The sequence below is a fragment of the Zootoca vivipara genome, chromosome Z (assembly GCF_963506605.1).
Source record: "Zootoca vivipara chromosome Z, rZooViv1.1, whole genome shotgun sequence".
Lineage (NCBI taxonomy): Eukaryota > Metazoa > Chordata > Lepidosauria > Squamata > Lacertidae > Zootoca > Zootoca vivipara.
In genome coordinates this window covers 19,495,218-19,514,519 of record NC_083294.1, presented here as the reverse complement: position 1 = coordinate 19,514,519, position 19,302 = coordinate 19,495,218, and the positions used below count along the sequence as shown (strand labels likewise).

The 19,302-nt window shown below is 45.9% G+C and overlaps 1 protein-coding gene across 1 annotated transcript in view; it reads left to right on the top strand.

Moving 5' to 3' along the window:
* The first annotated feature begins 649 nt into the window (after positions 1-649).
* The window catches only part of OPHN1 (oligophrenin 1), a 130,699-nt gene continuing 112,046 nt past the window's right edge, over positions 650-19,302 (top strand). The window contains exons 1-2 of the mRNA XM_035113211.2: positions 650-848; positions 1,538-1,696. Of these exons, the coding sequence (XP_034969102.2) occupies positions 1,543-1,696 (154 nt within the window). The 5' untranslated portion in view covers positions 650-848; positions 1,538-1,542. The remainder of the gene's footprint in view (positions 849-1,537; positions 1,697-19,302) is intronic.

Genomic DNA, 19,302 nt, shown 5'->3' with positions numbered 1-19,302 from the left:
GAGCATCTTCGGCTGATCAGGACAAGAGAGTCCCTCTCCCCGCCCACAGGTTTATAACCTAAAACCCAAACAAAGCAGGGCACGGGGAAAGGGAAGGGGAGGGAAGAGGAAAACCCAAATATAAACTCAGGCACCGATTCTTCTAAAACAATTTCTAAAAATGGGTGGTTACATCTCTGCAGGTGAAGAGGCGGCAGGCTCGCTTTTCTGCTCCCAATTTCATAGGCAAGAAATACCTGCTCACAACTCATTCATTTGGCCAGGAAAGAGGCAGGCAAGCCGGTGTGCGGTACCTAAGCTCGCATGTCTCTGGGGGAGCAAGTGCGCCTACAGACAGCCTTTCCCGCAAAATCTTTGGCTCAGCCCCCTTGAACGCCGGTCCTCCTAGTCCGGCTCTCTAACCACCACCCAGCCCTGCCCCCTGGAGTACAGTATTTCCCACCGCCTCCAATGAACCGCAGAGTTGCAAAGTCGGAAGGGGTCCCAAGTGAACTCTACTAGCCCAACCCCCTGCAATGCGGGAAGCGACGGTGGAGAAGCCCCGCGAAGCCCCCGGGCTGCGCCTTTAAGGGGAGGACAGGCGGAGCGATAGGAGGGCGAGGCGCTGGGCGGGTACGGAAGGAGGCAGGCAGGCGAACAAAGCCCAGCCCGTCTCTGGCGCTAGTGGGAGGGGACTTGCAGCTGCGCGCCGGGCTGGATAGTGCTTCTGCGGTCGCCTGCTCCACCTCCAACTGGGTCCATTCAGAGCCGGCGCGGAAGCCCAAGCAGCCGTGGAAGAAGGGAAGAGAAGGGCCAGCCGGCTCCTCGCTGATGCGGCTTCAAGTCGGCGTCACGCCAGATTTCTCCAGGTAGTTTCATCCATTTGCCCCCAAATCTTTTTTCTTGCGTCCGTGCGGAGGGCGGTGGCACCGGCGTAGCAACCCTTGCCGGCGCCTGGGGTGGGTGTGCGCGCAACTCCCCCCCCCATACACACACCATGAGGACGGGGCGCGCCGCCGGAGCAAATGCATCCCTCCCGGCCAGCCCAGCGCTGCTGGAAGCCTGCAGGCCGGCGCACGGCAGCTGCACCTCTCTCTGGTGTCCCTTCTAGCCTAGGTGCCCTCCCGGAGGTGCATCCCGCAGTGTTTTTTCCAACGGTGCTGGGCCCGCTTGCGGCCGGGAGGGATGCAGCGGCTGGGAAGCCCTGCAGGCCGCGCGCCACCCGCGGCGCACCCTGTGGCCCGCCCGCTGGAGGGCGCCCTGCCGTTCCGCCCCTCTCTTTCCTTCCTCCGCTATTGCCGTTGGTGATGAGCAGCCGCCGTTCAGCCCCTGGATTCCCCTCACCCCCGGTGGTTTAAGGAGCGCCCTAGCTGGGCTGCCCCCCTCCCACCCCGTCTGACGTCTTCCCTCAACAAGGCTGTGATTATAAAGGGAGGATTGCGGGGTGGGGGTGGGGAGGTTGGGCTTTCTTCTCTCTTTGCAAAATAGAAGCATGACTCTACCCTTTATTACCCTTCCTCCCACCCTCTTCTTCTCCTCTCCCCCCCCATCAAAAAAGGAACCATGGGGCACCCTCCACTGGAGTTCAGTGATTGTTACCTGGACAGCCCTGACTTCAGAGAAAGGCTCAAATGTTATGAGCAGGAGCTGGAGAGGACCAACAAGTTCATCAAGGACGTCATCAAAGATGGGAATGCTCTCATCAGCGCCATCAAAAGTAAGGAGAGCATGAAAACCCACCTGTATGTGTGTGGGGGAAAAGGCCACAGGAGCAGGTTCAGGCCCAGTTGATTCCCCCCCCCCTGCTTCCTAGCAAGGGCGACCCAGCTAAAAACATTTGCACTGGGTATAAAATAATGCACCGCCTCATTTTTATGTCTTAATAGTAAGTATAATAATAGCAGTATTTGTTGAGGATCACACAACCATTTCGTTGCATTCACACAGGGTTTTCTTTAGAAAACCGACAAATGCGGCCGCATATCATAAGATGAGACTGCACTGTCAGATTGTCAAAGCACAGGAGCAAATCTTCACAGAAGGTCAGAAATGCATAGTTCATTATTCAGAATTGTGCACGCACCGAGCACGAAAAATATATTTTGCTAAGAATTACATAAAACATTTGCATGATATTTAGGCCCCAGGAACCCCAGCAATTTGTATTGGCTCCCGTCATTGTGTGTGTGAGAGACAGAGAGACATGGTTTCTGAGTGTCTTTGCATTTGTTGGGATGGGGATGGGCATTTCTCCTTGCAGCGTTGATTTTTCTCTCCCCTCCCCCCCCCAAAAATTTGACTGTCCTCCCCAGTTTTCAGCTGCTTTTGTTTTCATCAGGATTAAATGCATCACTGCCTTGAGTGTGTGTGTCATTGACCCTGTCTGCACTATACATTTAGAGCACTGTCATCCCACTTTAAAGCAGACATTGCTTTTCTCAGAGAATCCTGGGAACTGTGCTGAGGGGTGTTACGAGACCCCTATTCCCCTCCCCAGAGCTACAGTTCCCAGTGTGGTTTAATGATCGATCTCTCTTCCTAGGGAACTCAAGGAATTGTAGCTCTGGGAGGGGAATATGGAGGTTACTCCCAACAATTCTTCATTACCCTTAAACTGCACGATCTAGGATTCTTTGGGGATGCCATGACTGTTTAATGTGGGATGATACTGCTTTGAATGCATAGTACAGATTGGTCTTTTTGGTCTTTAAATGTACTAAGAGGTAGATTAAGGCTGGTGTTGACTTCCTTGTGTTTGTTTAGGTGTCCCTTGCATAGTGCTGAGGATATTGAATTGTGAATCAGAAGAGTTTCGATTGCCAGAGGAGCTCTGCATGTTCTCTTGCAAGCAATATTGACCTTGCAGAAAGAGGCCTCATGGATGCTCCCTAAAAGACATCCGGTTACTGAGGCTCTCAGAGCAGTTTATGACACAAAATATGATTTAAATGAACCAGGAACAAACACTTTCCAAACACACCCAGAAAAATTGCATGCTGACTCAGTCCTAGGCAAAACATCTCCACGCACTGAACAGTAAAAGTTGCTTTTTAAAATCCTGCTGCCACCCACCATCTCTGCTTCCTCTTGAGTTGCAGGAGGTCTCTGTAGGGAGCAGGCTCCACAGGGAGGCCCTATTTCTACTGGCTCCAGGTTTAAGCGGGGCTGCTTCTCGAGATTTGTAAGGTGCAGTTCCTTAGAGTTTGCATTCCACGGAGAAAAAAAAAACTAGCACTCTTCCTCCCCCTCCCCCGCCCTTTGGGTAGGAAGATGCATGTATATTTCAATGCATGGAAAGGGAAATGTGCAAAATGTTCTCCAGAAATTGCTCATAGTACATTGTGTTGAATAAGCAAGAAACCTGTCCACACTTCTTCAACAATTGACTTCAGACTTCATACATGCCTATGGACGTATATGAATTCTTTCTCAAGACTATTATTTTCATTATTGTTCCGTATTACTGAGTTGTAACCTTGTTTGAGTTGGTACTTTTGTTAGAATATATGCAATTGAATGGATTGTTGTTTGTTATAATTTCCTCTTTGACTCATGAGTAGGGATCACCCCCACAATTGAAACGCGTATGGACGTTGTTGAATTCTTGAATTCTTCTTCTGGGTGTCTTAATAACAAGAACTCCAACTTAACATTAGCTTATGTAAGGACACAGGTTGTCCCAAATTCCTATAAAGCAGGTGAGGTCAATTTAAAGCAATGGGCAGGTCAGGAGTGCTCCTTTTTACCCCAGTCTTAGTCAGGATCTCCTTTTTGTTGCCATTTGAATCCATTGGTTTGGATCCTCCCCTCTGAGCAACAGAAAACCAGCTTACTCCATCTTCCAAGGGACAGCCCTTCAGATATTTGAAGGTGGCTGTCATATCAATGATTTGACAACATGCTCCTACTCAGGAGTTTCCTGTGTAGATGTTAAAAAGCATGCATGAAAAAAATCAACCTCTGAGGAACCCCACACTGCAAACATCACTCCCCAGCTACACAAAGATAAGATGGGGAATGCCAGTAGTACATGTGAAAAGAATCTAGGGGTCCTGGTAGACCACAAACTGAACATGAGTCAACAGTGTGATGCCACACAAGAAAAGCTTTTGCTATTCTGGGCTGCATCAGCAGAAGTAGTGTCCCAATCAAGGGAAGTCACAGTACTGCTCAATTCTGCCTTGGTCAGGCCACACCTGGAGTACTATGTCCAGGAGGATATTGACAAGATGAAAGGTGACCAAGATAAGAGGGTTTTGAAACCAAGCCTGATGAGGAATTGAGGATGGAGCTGGGTATGCTTAGCCTAGAGAAGAAAAGACAGAGAGGAGATAGGATAGCCATCCTCAAATATCTGAACAGCTGTCACATGAAAGATGGAAGAAGCTTGTTTTCTCCCCCTCTGGAATGTAGGACCCGAACCAATGGCTTCAATGTACAAGAAAGGAGATTCCAACTAAACCTTAGGAAGAACTTTCTGACAGTAAGAGTAGTGGGACAGTGGGACAGGCTCCCTCGGGAGGCAATGGACTCTCCTTCCTTGGAGGTTTTAAATCAGAGGTTGGATGGTCATTTGTCATGGATGAGCTAGTTGAGGTTCCTGCACTGAAGGGGGTTGGACTGGATGTCCTTCAGTGTCCTTTTCAACTCTACAATTCTTTGATTCTATGATTCTTTGCAGTGCTTTTCCCCCTAGAAAAATAAGTGCTGCTACTCACAATGAAGCTATTACAGTAAGTGCCACACTTTTTAACAACAATAAAGAGGTGCTAGTACTGTGTACCCTTGCATATCCCCTGAAAATAAGCACTGATTCTATGACTTGCAGAGGTTCTCTCACCAGTTGAACTTTCCAAGCTTGGATAACATAGAATTGCTGCACCTTTCCTCAACCTGGTGCCCTCCAGATGTTTTTGAATATAGCATCCCTCAGCCCCAGTCTGCTCGGTCATCTCCATAGCCCATCCTTGATCTGATCTTTCCCCACTGCCCTTGGAGACAAAATAATGTTACATATTTATATGCAGTTTAGCAGAACCCCATTGGCTTCCTAATGGAGCAAGTTGGGCACAGATGGGGCTTCTGAAATTCTTTATAAAGAGGTGCCTTTTGGGGGACTTGATGCCCAGGGTTTCCAAAATGCAAGCCTTTTTCAGGTGGTCCGTGGCATTCCTGGATTAGTGGTTGAAGACAGAAGATGGCACTTTAAATACATTGATTTTTAATAATATATCATTGGGTCTTTTATTTCTTTTATTGTATTGCAGTTTGAATTCTTTCTATGGAATAAGTAAAAAACAATAACACCAAAAATATAATTAAAAATCATAAAGGCAGAAAAATGATGTAAGTGGTCCTCCAAAACCTAGCAGTTTTCATGTGGGGATATTTATGGTAAAGTAGGCATCTAGCATCAAGCTGTATGTAGATGCTTCATTGAGCCTTGTTATTCAGAAGCATAGACTGCTGTACTGCGCACTGAACATGCTTTTTTATATTTTTGAGTAGCTGCAGAGGACAAGGGTGTCAGGCTTCTTAGCTTCGCACACAGTGTCCCTCCACTCAGGTAGGAAATTAATTATGCTGACACCCACGTGGCCTTTCACAATGTTGACACGTAGGTGTGCTTGTTCCTTTTCAAGTATGCCAATGCTGCAGCCAACTGGTTCAGGCTTTGGGGCTTTGCTGTGCATGCTGAAATTCCCAGGTTCATTCCTCAGCATTTCCAGGATAGACTGAAATCCTGGAAAGTCACTGCAGATTAAATCCAAGGCATGCAATGCAAATTCTCTGAGGAGTGGCTGTTTGTTAGTATTTTTCAACCTGTCAACTAGGCTGCTGGACCTTTGATTAGCAAGCATCAGTAGTGCCACTAGGTTTGTACACATGCCAATTCACACAGAATTTCATGGGCCCAATTCAAGCTGCTGTTACTTTTAAATCCCTATATGGCTTGGGTCCAAGTACCTGAAGGAGAAGGTCTTCTGCTGTGGTTATTTTCCAGGTAGCTGGTATTGATGTATCATGCAATCAGTACAGAGTTAAAGCAGGCATCTCTCATGCTGTACAATTGAATTCAAAGCTGACCTATAGTCTTGTTGCAGATTTTTTTTTGAAAGATATGCTTGGCAATGAGCTCATCTTTTGTGGATGTTTTGGAGCAAGATATAGGGTAATGCCATTGGAGCTATTCCATCTGTTTTGCAGCCTTAAACTCGTAGGTTTAATTATAAACAGTCTATGTACCATCTGTGCACCTACATGGAAATTTAGACCAAATTAGCATGCACGCACCAGTGGGGTATAAACACTCTGTGGCCTCACCTTACATTTGGGTAATGTTGGAAGCTGTTTGTGGGTTTGGTTGGGGAAATATGTTTGCAGAACAGCCACTGAATAGAGATGCATGTGGCCCTTGGCCTTTGGTTGCAATTGGTGATAGTAATTTTCTTTCCCAATGATCTGAATAAGTTTGGCCATAGATGCTTGACTAGCCAGTGAGGCCAGAGAGAAGCATTATGGCACTAAAGCTACCAAGTAAAAACTGATTTTGAACTAGTTCAACTGCTACTGTTTCCTCCAAGGGATTTTGGGAAATATAACTTTGGGAGACTAAGATATCTCCTAAGAAAAGTAGCCTCCCCCTCCCAAAGGGGCTGCAGAATTGGTTGGAATTGAGCTAGCAGACATGCCCATTTTTCTCATTTGCTTGCATTTTTTAAATATTGGCAAGTTCTTGCATGTTCTATATAATAAAACCAGCAAGCAATAATTCAAATTGTTTATTTTTTGCTGGCTCAGTTCTGTGCAGTTTTGTTGTGTTGCTGAACTTTGTTAAATGGATAAATGGCTAACTTACTGATTTAACTATATACCAAGTTCTTAAAGCGCCCCCACTAATCTCTTTTGACTACTGTTGGCCAACCCAAATGGAATAGATATTTTTTAAAAGTAAGCAAAATACATGAATAGTTTGGCTGGATTTTTTGCTGTAAATAGAAGAACTGGTTTTTAAACTCTGAATGGTGAGATGCAAACCTTAAAATGAAGATAAGTAACACCTGTGTAATCTGGGTTGTAAACCAAAATATATAATAATAATAATAATAATAATAATAATAATAATAATAATAATAAATACCAAAACATCTTAAAATGTGCTCCCAGCTTTCTGGGATTGTTAAACAGTTGAATTAATGACAATTTGGCTTGGGGCCAAATTGCAGTCATACAGAATGCAGGAATATTTTAGGAAGCCTGCTTATCTTGGGTCTGACCATAGTTGTTGTTCATTTATATAGCACCATCACAGGAATATCAGAAGCTGTGTTATATCAAATCAGACCATTGGTCCATCTTGCTCAGTATTGCCTGCACTGGCTGGCAGTGACTCTAGGGCTTCAGACGGGAAGGGAAGGATTGTCCAGTCAGCAAAGTATGGGACTCTTAATCTCAAGGTTGTGGGTTCGAGCCCAACATTGGGGAAAAAGATTCCTGCATGTTTTTAATGTCATACCTTGGCTCCCGAACACCTTGCAAGTCGAACGGTTTGGCTCCCTAATGCTGCAAACCCGGAAGTGAGTGTTTCAGTTTGCGAATGTTCTTTGGAACCTGAACGTCCGATGTAGCTTCCTGCAGCCCGGAACGTCCCGGAGCATCCTGCAGCCAATCAGAACCCTCGCCTTGGTTTCCAAACGTTTTGGAAGTCGAACGGACTTCTAGAACGGATTCCGTTCGACTTCTGAGGTACGACTGTATGTCCCTACTTGGTTTTAATGTTTCTATAAGGGATTGTTTGTTTGTTTGTAAGTCGCTTCGGCTTTGGGTTACCTTGGGGAAGATGAAGTAACCAGGAAAGTTAGTAAATAAGAATAACAACAATCCCCCCCCCCAACCAGGATCTGGTTACCCACTGTGAGAACAGGATGCTGGGCTAGCCTGATCCAACACCCCCGCTCATGTTCTGACTCGCTCCAGCTCTCCAGGGGTTCAGGCAGGGAACATTTCCAGCACTACTTGGGTATGGAACCAGAAACCTTCTACATGCAAAGCAGGTGTTCTGCCACTGAGCCACAACCGTCCCCCAAAGGAAGCTGGCTGAGCACACAAACAGGTAGGCAAGGGGTTAAGCGGTTGCTCCACCTGCTTGTGCCACCCCCACTTGTTACTTCAGCACCCCCCCCAAAGTGTTGTTCATCCAAAAAACTGGGCGTAATGGTGGCAGACAAGTTCATGGCTTGTAGCGTGACCTTTCTTTTAGCTTGGAGTGAAATATCTTTTGTGTGGGTTTTTTTTAAATGCACATGTATAGCATAACAATGTGCAACCTCAGCACAACTGTGTGAAAACAAGTGAAACATACATTTATTTACCTGCATTTTGTAAGGGGGAGAGTTTTCTAATGTGTGTAGGATCCAAGATGCCTTGACGAAGGGCCACACTGTAATTTTTCAAGGCTTTCAGTTGTAATTAAATAAAACAAGTGTGAAACGTCATCCAGTTCATCTGTTTCTTGGCTCATAATACCATGCGAGAAGAGGCTGCCCATAAATTCCTTTCTGCTTCTCTCAGAAGCATGTGCAAAAAAATATACATGGGCGTTTCCTTCTGCATCCTCAGATTGTCGAGAGTGCCCCACCTGGCTCAAAAGTCCTCTTGTGTAATCCGGGAGAAGAAATAAAAACGTCCTCCTGAACTTCCAGTGCCCACTTACTAATTGGATATATAATTACCCACCTCCTGGTTTTCCGGCAAATGGAAGCATATTTTTCCAGGCCGTGCAAAAGCAAGTTTTCAGAAGGCTTTTCGGGAAATTCCAATTAAAGGCTGTTGCAAGTGAAAGAAAGTCACAATATTTAATCTGTCATCAGAGATGACCTGGAGGTGAACTTTCTTGAGTGTAAGCTCACATCAGCAGCATATTTTCAAAGCACTTGTAGACCACTTTAACAGTCATGGCTTCCTCCAAAGAATCCTGGGAACTGTAGTTCATTAAAGTTCTCCTAACAACTCTCCTCCTCCTCCTTTGCAAACTAGAGTTCCGAGGATTCTTTCGTGGTGGTGGGGAATCCATTACTGTTAAAAGGAGTACCACTGCTTTAATGGTGTGGATGATGTAGATCAGTGTTTCTCAACCTTTTTTGGGCCACGGCACACTTGTTCCGTGAAAAAAATCACAAGGCACACCACCATTAAAAAAGTTTAAAAATTTAACTCTGTGCCGCCCTATATTATAATTATGACTGTAAGAAACACTTGCCAAATATTGCTTTCCGGCGGGTCAGCATTGTGTATCGCTTGCACTGAGCTTTGGGAAAGGCTCGTTCGCACTGAGCTTTGGGAAAGAGGAGGAGAAATATTGCTTTCCGGCGGGTTAGTGGCGTGTATTGGCGGCCGCCAGGCACGTGACAATGCAAATCGCCCTTCTCGTCGCCGCACGTCGTGGCACACCAGCCAGCGTCTCGCAGCACACTAGTGTGCCGCAGAACAGTGGTTGAGAAACGCTGATGTAGATACAGTATGGTCTTCCAGTTTGAATTAGCCTGATCCTCCATTCCCTTTCCCCTTTCCTTTTTCTATGAAGAAACCCTTTTGGGACCCCACATTTAATAATAATAATAATAATAATAATAATTTATTATTTATACCCCGCCCATCTGGCCGGGTTCCCCCAGCCACTCTGGGCGGCTTCCAAACTCTTCTCTGGTCTCCTTGCTGGCCCTAGCTGGCCCTGGTGATCACTTGATGTTTACTGAACTGGGTTTCCTCGCCACCCCAAAATGACCCTGATTTTTTGAATTTTATTGACATTGATGCTGCATTTATGTTGTATTTTATGCTGTTTTTAAGCTGTTTTTTAAGTTGCGTTTTAATCAGTGTTTTATATTTGCTGTTAGCAGCCCTGAGCCCGGTTTTTAAACTGGACAGGGCGGGGTATAAATAAAAATTTGTTATTATTAGATATGACATGAGTCATAGAACCATAGAACTGTAACTTGAATATTGGTTTAGGCCCTACTCTCTGGAGCAAGAGAAAACAAGCTTGCTATTCCCTGTGACATCCCTTTAGATATTTGAAGATGGCTTTCATATCTCCTCTCAGTCTCCTCTTATCCAAGCCAAACATACGCAAATCCCTCATTCTTCATAAGGCTTAATTCCCAGACCCTTGATCATCCAATTTGTCTATGTCCTTCTTAAATTGTGGCACCCAGAACCGGACACAGTACTCCAGGAGGGTTCTCACCAAGGCAAAATAGAGTGGTACTATGACTTCCCTTGATCTGGACACTATGCTTCTGTCGATGCAGCCTATAATAGCATTTGCTTTTTTCTGCTTCTGCACCACACTGTTATCTCATGCTAAGTCTGACTCCACAGCTGAATAGCAATTGCTGGAAACCACAATTGGGGAGAGTGCTGTTGTGCTTGAATCCTGTTCATCGGTTTCCCATTGGGGCATCTTTTTGGCCGCTGTGAGAACATGATGCTGGGCTAGGACTTTGGCCTGACCCAGCAGGCTCTTCATAGGATATTATGATATTATGTGTGGTTTGTGGGATGACAGCAACTTCATCTTTCCAGCAACTTTGAGCATTGCTGCGGCAGTGGTGGAATCATTGAGGAAGCCTTCCCTGTGGTCAGGCTCTATATATCCAGGCCAGCAGTCTGCCACCAAGTCCGGATGAAAATGGTCTCCCCTGGAGGAAGAAAGGCAGTGTGCTTCTAGGAGATACGAAGTGAGTGATGTGTGTTCAAAGCCATGAAGGAAGGCTTATGAGAGAGAAGAACCACATACAATCACTCTAAGATTAAGGGAATTTTTAAAGCAGCTGTTTAGGTCCCCCCCCATCTCCCCCCCAGCAATACATAATAGCTTGTGTTTGTTTTGGAACCCAGCCCAAGCACTGTGGGAATGATCTGCGTTGGTTTTGATGTCACCCTGATGCAATCTCATCTCGCTGGGTATCACTAAAACTGCTTTGCATGCAGAAGATTCCAGGTTTAATCCCTGATTGCATCTCCCAGGTAGGGCTGGGAATGTCCCCTATCTGGAGTCCCCTGCCTGGAACCCTGGAAAGCCCCTGCCAATCAGTGTAGGGAGTTGTGAGTTTGATGGATCAATAAAAACATAAGCAGAGCTTGTGGGAAACCCACAAGCAGGGTTCAGGTGCAAGAGCCCTCTCCCCTCCCCGTGGTTTCCAGCAATTATGTGACTCAACATAAAGAAAGGCAGCTTTCTATGTACATGTTTGTTGTAACGGGAGGCACCATGGCTCAGTGGTAGGGCACCTGCTTCACATGCAGAAGGTCCCAGGTTCAGTCCCCAACAGCATCTCCAGGTTGGGCTGGGAGTGTCCCCTGCCTGAAACCTTGAAGAGCCACTGCTGGGCAGTACAGACTGTACTGAGCTAGAAGGACCAGTGGTCTCAGACAACTTCCTATGGATAGCAGAAGGTATCAGTTAAAACGGAGGAACATTTGTGTGGAGAGCACTGCCCACCTCCCCAAAAAATAGTACAGGGGAGAAAAGAAGAGCAAACATAGGAAGATGTCTCCCACTGAGTAACACCATTAGTCCATCTAACTTAGTGTTGTCTGCACTGACTGCCAGTGTTTCAGAGGCGAGCCAGCAATAAATCATGCTGTGCAAGTTGGAGTTAACTCTTTATTAGCAAAAACATGATCGACACAGGAGTGTCAGGCCTAATGAACATGGCATCTCTTATTTGTATTTTAACAGGTTTGTTTTTTTAATATTGTTTCAATTTGATTAGGGCTTAATTACTGTTTAACTATGATATTTTATGAATGTTTTTAGCTTTTTGTATTTGATCTATGTTGTTTTAATTTGTGGAAGCCCGGTCTGTGAAAAATAGGGAATGTGGATAAATAAATTTGGCCATGCATGAGGCTTTACTCTCTTCTTGAACCTCACATTCCTGTGACTTTCCTGTTCTCTTCAGCCCCTCTGCCTGCTTCTCTGAGGTAGTTTCCACTTCCCTTCTTCCTGAGAGACTCTGCTCCTTCAGTGCCGTCTTCCTATTCAGCTTGCCAATTTGCTTCTCATTACTGCACCCCATTTGTTTTGTTGGCAGTAGAGTGTGGCACTTCCTGCCCTCTTGGACACGGTGTTGGAATTTGCTTCCAACCAAGCTGGCTTTCCACTTAGTTCCAGGACTCACCCTTTCCTGCTATGCGATTAGGATTTTGTTGTTGTTGTTTAGTCGTTTAGTCCTGTCCATGACCCCCTGGACCAGAGCACGCCAGGCACTCCTGTCTTCCACTGCCCCCCGCAGTTTGAGTTCTTAGCTTCGAGAACTCTGTCCAACCATCTCGTCCTCTGTCGTCCCCTTCTCCTAGTGCCTTCAATCTTTCCCAACACCAGGGTCTTTTCCAGGGAGTCTTCTCTTCTCATGAGGTGGCCAAAGTATTGGAGCCTCAGCTTCAGGATCTGTCCTTCTAGTGAGCACTCAGGGCTGATTTCCTTAAGAATGGATATGTTTGATCTTCTTGCAATCCATGGGACTCTCAAGAGTCTCCTCCAGCACCATAATTCAAAAGCATCAATTCTTCGGCGATCAGCCTTCTTTATGGTCCACCTCTCACTTCCATACATCACTACTGTGATTAGGATACACTAAAATTGCATCTTACATGCAGTTGAGTTGCCCGATTTCAACCATACGTGGTTGAAGGTGAGCTGCTTGAAATTGTGCAGATCAAATCCCAAGCAGAAGAGCTTAAAAGCTCTTTTCTCGCTGAGTCTGCTTGGCACAAAAAGAGCTTTTCAGCTCTCTACCTTGCTTGAGGGGTAAGGCCGGCTCAGTGCCCCAGCTCTGGGATGCTGTTGCAAGATCTCACCGGGCACAAGATCTTGTGTGAGCATTCTTGGCTTCTCAGAACAGACACACCCAAGCAAGGCAGAGGACTTAAAGCCTCTTTTAGTGCCAGGTCTGCTTGGGTTGCCCAGCATAAAAAGAACCATCAAGCTCTTTGCCTTGCTTGCTGGGCAAGGCCCCTTAGCTGTGTGATTTCTGGAAGTAAAGGGGATTCTCTCTCCTCTCCCTTGCTAGCTGTAGGGGTGGCTCCAAGAGGCTGGGTTTACATGGAACTCTTGGAACTGCACCCCCATGTAAGATGTCATAGTGTATAGTCCGCGCTTAGGTAGGCCTCCTCATACGATTGCTCATTAAAGTTTTTGGAACTTGAGTACAGAGGATATTGCAAATAAGGTGGTTGTCTTCTGTACTTCCACACATCCACTGTGTAAAGAGTACATATTCCCCCCCCCCCCTGCAGCAAATATTAGCTTAGGCTGCACCAGAAATCTCTCCTGGCTTCCTGCATGAAAAATGTCCTGTGCTATAAAGCACCATTAGTTCAGAGCCAGCCTGTGTGCATTGAGGGATCCTCCTGCTGGATGCTCAGAAGAAGCCTTCTGTCTTGTGGAAAGCTGCTAAAACAACTTTGTATTTTCCAAAACATTTGGGCTTGGCAGTAGGAGCAAATGTGAATGGGCAGCTCTGGTTTGGTCGAGCGGCGGGTGTGAAGAGAGCTATTCTTCCCTTTTGCTTCTACACCTTATGACAGCAAAGCACTTCAAGACAGGCTGACTTAGATGGTTGTTGCCAAAGGGGAATGTAAACTTTCTCTATCCTTAGCTGGTTTTTATAGGAAGATTCAATACAGAGAAAAGGAAGTACTTCATGCAGTGCATAGTAAAACTATGGAACTTGCTCCCAAAGGAGGCAGTGAAACCTGACTGGCTTTAATAGAGGATTCAACAAATTCATGGAGGGAGAGAGGGCTACTGATGGCTACAAGCCACGGTGGCTGTGCTTTACCCTCCACAGCTGGCGACAGCAATGCTTCTGAATACCAGTTGCTGGAAACCGCAGAGGGCAGAAGGGCCTTGTGTTCTGGTCCTGCTTGCAGGTTTTGCAGAAGTGGCGTCTGTTCACGGGCTCCCTGTTGCTTGGCTGCAGTTTGCACAAATCTGCCAGGCTGTGTTCGTCTGCAGAGAACTGACTTTTGTGGCTTTGGAGAAACGTGACTATCGGTTGTGCTGACAAAAGGCCTTCCAGGCTGCATATTAAAATAACAAGCTACAATTTCAAGTAAAAGGCTGCCTGGCTGCCCAGAATAAATATCCCTGCTTTGCATGGCTGGCTTTAATGACATAGCTCTGCTTATGCCCAAGCACAGTGTCCTAAGCTTTTAAAAGCAAAATGCTGGAGTGTCAATGCATTGATGTGAACTTGGATTCATTCTGGATCTTGCAGCTGTCATGCAGAACTCAACCAAAATGGTGCTATGGGCTTGGAGGAGGTTGGAATCGTTGATTCTGTGCTTCTTAGGATGTAATTCTTGCACTGCAGGGGGTTGGACTAGATTACCCTTGGGGTTGCTTCCAACTCGACGATTCTTTGATACTGTGGTAAAGCAATGAGGGGTTTTGTGTGCAGCTGCAAGTCTTCTTAATGCTGAATGTAAACATTAAAAAAAAATATTCCTGCTGACCAGGAGATGCTTCCTTGACAGCATTGGTCAGCTGTTGCATGCAATTGGCTTATCCCAGGAAGGACACAATTGAGGTGAGGGGGCTGGTGTCTTTGTGACCCCCTTTTTCCCCATATAAGAAGTGCCTGAGCAAAAATGTCAAAGTAAGATATAAGAGATCTCCATGTGCCAATTTCTTGCTTTGGTTTTGTGGGTGCTTGTACACAAACATTCACAAAGTGCTTTCCCACTTTTTAGTTATGTTTGTTGCCCTCACAGGAGACCTGACCCTGCCTCACCCATCAGAGACTTAACACCTCAAAGATCCGCCTGCATTTCCAATTCTAGACCAATTTCAAGCCTGATTTACTGCAGCGGCTGCCAACCAAGATATCCTGGGAATCTCCAGCAAAAGAATTTCCAGCAATCTGGCAAAGCCATAATTCCTAGAGTTCTTTCAGGGAGGCAGTTTTGAAATGTTTTGTCGCAGCAGTCAAACGCACCCTTAATGTGGGTAGCAAAAACATGGCACCCTCCTGGTGTGTGTGGGCTACAATTTCCACACCCCTGACCCATTGGCCTTGTTGGCCGGGGACTGAAGGGGCTGTAGTGCAACAACATTTGGAGGGCACCATTTTGGCTACCCATCTGCTAGATTGAAGAGCTTCTGACTTGCGAAGCTGGTGTGGCATAGTGGTCAGAGGGGTGCAGTAGGACCTGGGAGAGACTAGAGTTCAAATCTTCACTCAAATAGTCACTGCCTCTCAGCCTAAACTACCTTACAAGGTGGTTGTGGGAATTTAATGAGGAGGAGGAGAACTTTTGTATGGTGGGATTGTTGTTGTTTAGTCGTTTAGTCGTGTCCGACTCTTCGTGACCCCATGGACCATAGCACGCCAGGCACTCCTGTCCTGCACTGCCTCCCGCAGTTTGGTCAAACTCATGTTCGTAGCTTCGAGAACACTGTCCAACCATCTTGTCCTCTGTCGTCCCCTTCTCCTAGTGCCCTCCATCTTTCCCAACATCAGGGTCTTTTCCAAGGATTCTTCTCTTCTCATGAGGTGGCCAAAGTATTGGAGCCTCAGCTTCACGATCTGTCCTTCCAGGGAGCACTCAGGGCTGATTTCCTTAAGAATGGATAGGTTTGATCTTCTTGCAGTCCATGGGACTCTCAAGAGTCTCCTCCAGCACCATAATTCGAAAGCATCAATTCTTCGGCGATCAGCCTTCTTTATGGTCCAACTCTCACTTCCATACATCACTACTGGGAAAACCATAGCTTTAACTATACGGACCTTTGTCGGCAAGGTGATGTCTCTGCTTTTTAAGATGCTGTCTAGGTTTGTCATTGCTTTTCTCCCAAGAAGCAGGCGTCTTTTAATTTCGTGACTGCTGTCACCATCTGCAGTGATCAAGGAGCCCAAGAAAGTAAAATCTCTCACTGCCTCCATTTCTTCCCCTTCTATTTGCCAGGAGGTGATGGGACCAGTGGCCATGATCTTGGTTTTTTTGATGTTGAGCTTCAGACCATATTTTGCGCTCTCCTCTTTCACCCTCATTAAAAGGTTCTTTAATTCCTCCTCGCTTTCTGCCATCAAGGTTGTGTCATCTGCATATCTGAGGTTGTTGATATTTCTTCCAGCAATCTTAATTCCGGCTTGGGATTCATCTAGTCCAGCCTTTCGCATGATGAATTCTGCATATAAGTTAAATAAGCAGGGAGACAATATACAACCTTGTCGTACTCCTTTCCCAATTTTGAACCAATCAGTTGTTCCATATCCAGTTCTAACTGTAGCTTCTTGTCCCACATAGAGATTTCTCAGGAGACAGATGAGGTGATCAGGCACTCCCATTTCTTTAAGAACTTGCCATAGTTTGCTGTGGTCGACACAGTCAAAGGCTTTTGCATAGTCAATGAAGCAGAAGTAGACATTTTTCTGGAACTCTCTAGCTTTCTCCATAATCCAGCGCATGTTTGCTATTTGGTCTGTATGGTGGGATATATAAGTAATAAACACAAAAATGGACCATGAAGTTTGTGATGGGTACAGTAGATGCTAATGACAGAAAAGGGGCTGTGTTGTCTTTTAGGTCTAAATCAAAGGGTTTCTTGGATATTTGTGTGTAGGGGATAAAGCTTGCAGAACAGGCATTGCAGTGCTCGCCTCTGAAAGCAGCCACATGTGGTGGGTGGGCTGTCTTAAGCAACTCCTCTCTCATTCGCTTGAACCATTGCTGAGGTTTCCTTTCAGCTTATCCACGAGGCTGTTGAGCTAACCTATTGAGGTGTGTGTCTTCCAGAACAAAGTGTTTTTCAAAAGGAACAAGGGTTTATTCTCTTTGAGAAGGAGATTCAGCTGCCAAAAGCTTACTCCTCTCATCTGAGGATTTGGGGCTGAACCAGATGTAAACAAGGATGTGTTATAATATTTATGTATATCCTGCCTTTTCCCCAGTCAGGGACTCAAAGTGGCTAACAGATAAAATAGAAACAGCCAAAAGCTTGAAAACAAAAACAGTAATCAAAAAGCAATTAAACACTAATTAGAATTCAAACACCACCTTTTGGGTAGTGGCTCCATGTCTGTGGAATTACTTCTCCACTAAGGTGTATTCCCCCCCACACACTATATTTGCTTAGAAACGAAACCAGAACTCACATTTTTTTGATCAGCTTTTTAGAGGCTGATGGGTGAAGTAATTGCTGAGTTGTGATGTTGCTAATTATGCCCTTTATGTATTTTAGGATAACTGTTTTATCATTTTTGTTTATTATGTACTATACTTTTTAGGTAAAGGTAAAGGGACCCCTGACCATTAGGTCCAGTCGTGACCGACTCTGGGGTTGCGCGCTCATCTCGCATTATTGGCCGAGGGAGCCGGCGTATAGCTTCCAGGTCATGTGGCCAGCATGACAAAGTCACTTCTGGCAAACCAGAGCTGCGCACGGAAACGCCGTTTACCTTCCCGCTGTAGCGGTTCCTATTTATCTACTTGCACTTTGACGTGCTTTCGAACTGCTAGGTTGGCAGGAGCTGGGACCGAGCAACTATACTTTTTATGTTGCCTTAAATCAGATGTGAACTGGTGGAGGAAAGTTGATGACTTCCTTAGGGCCTGGGACTTCTAAACTGTATCTGAAGAAGTGTGCATGCACACGAAAGCTCATACCAATGACAAACTTAGTTGGTCTCTAAGGTGCTACTGGAAGAAAATTATTATTACTGTATTTATTTTGTTTCCTCTAAATTATGGTTATTCATGGACCTTAAAGTCCTCTGCGGGGCATACCAGGAAAGGCAGTCCCGTAAATACGAGGGCCCTAAGCCACAAAGGGCTTTAAAGGTCAAAACCAGCACCCTGAACCTGACCCTATACTCCACTGGGAGACAGTGCAGCTGGTAAAGCACTGGGTGAATATGCTCCCATGGCAGGGACCCCGTGAGGAGCCTCGCTGCAGCATTCTGCACCTGCTGGAGTTTCTGGGACAGTTTCAGGGGCAGGCCCGCGTAGAGCGAATTACAGTAGTCAAGCCTGGAGGTGACCGTCACGTGGATCACTATGGCCAGATCGGGGCGGGAGAGGTAAGGGACCAACTGCTTAATGCGGAGAAGATGGGAAAATGTCGCCTTAGCTGTTGCTGTAACCTGCGCCTCCATGGAAAGGAAGGACTTTCTGTAAACAAAACCAGTCTCCTCCCTGCTGCAGCCAACCTCCACAGCTTATTGTGGTTCAATTAAAGCTCAAGGGGAAGATGTCACAAGGAAACGGATCTCTTGGAGATTTTATTTTCTTTTACAGCTGAGACATCTAGGGAGGCTGGAAAAAAATGCTACTGGAAAGAAATCAATTTCCCCCCTCCAATGGTCTCCTTGAAATGATAAAGTCAACTCAACCCCCCTCCCCACAAAACACCAAAATTCAGAAGAAGTTAAAAAATGGTTCAAAAACGCCACAGGAAACCACTTTTGCACGGGAAGAAATCTTTATGAGAAAGGGAAGGACTGGGTTAGGCACACAGCCCCAGTTGGGAGCAGTTTGTCGTGTTTTTTTATACTGGGGATTCTCAGAGCCGGTGGCTGTTGGTGCAGAAGTTTAGGAAATGAGTCTTAAGTCCAGGAAATCTCCTGTGTTGAAGCCTGATCGCTTCTGGCTCAAAACAGCCTAGGTCCTCCCAAGACAATTTTTGTTTTGTTTTCTTGCTGGAAAGGCCTTTTAACTCACTCTATAGAGTGGGAAGTTTGTGGCCCTCCAGATGTTGCTGGACTCCATCTCCCATTATCCCTGAACACCTTGGCTCCTGTGAGCTGAAGTCTAGAGGCTCTAGGGCAGGAACCCCCAAACTTCGGCCCTCCAGATGTTTTGGACTACAATTCCCATCATCCCTGACCACTGGTCCTGTTAGCTAGGGATCATGGGAGTTGTGGGCCAAAACATCTGGAGGGCCACAGTTTGGGGATGCCTGCTGTAGGGGAAAAAAGAGTTAGATGCCTGAACTTCTTCTTTTTTTTTTGCTTTGTGAATATATTGGGAGTTTCAAAATTATACTTTTTTTTTTTGCTTCTTTCACATGCAGATATATATGTGGGAAAATTGGTTCCATCATGCCACAATTACAAAAAGGGGAGACTTACTCCATCTCACGTGCCACATATACTACCTAGTTCACATTTATAAGTGTGATCTTTCAGTGCGGCAGCACCCTGCACTCTGGAACTCCCTGCTTATTGACATCAGGCAGGCAGCTTCACTGTGCCCTTTTCGGTGCAAAATGCACCTGGTGCCTGACTAGTTCTGAACACTGCATGGAGGAGAGGT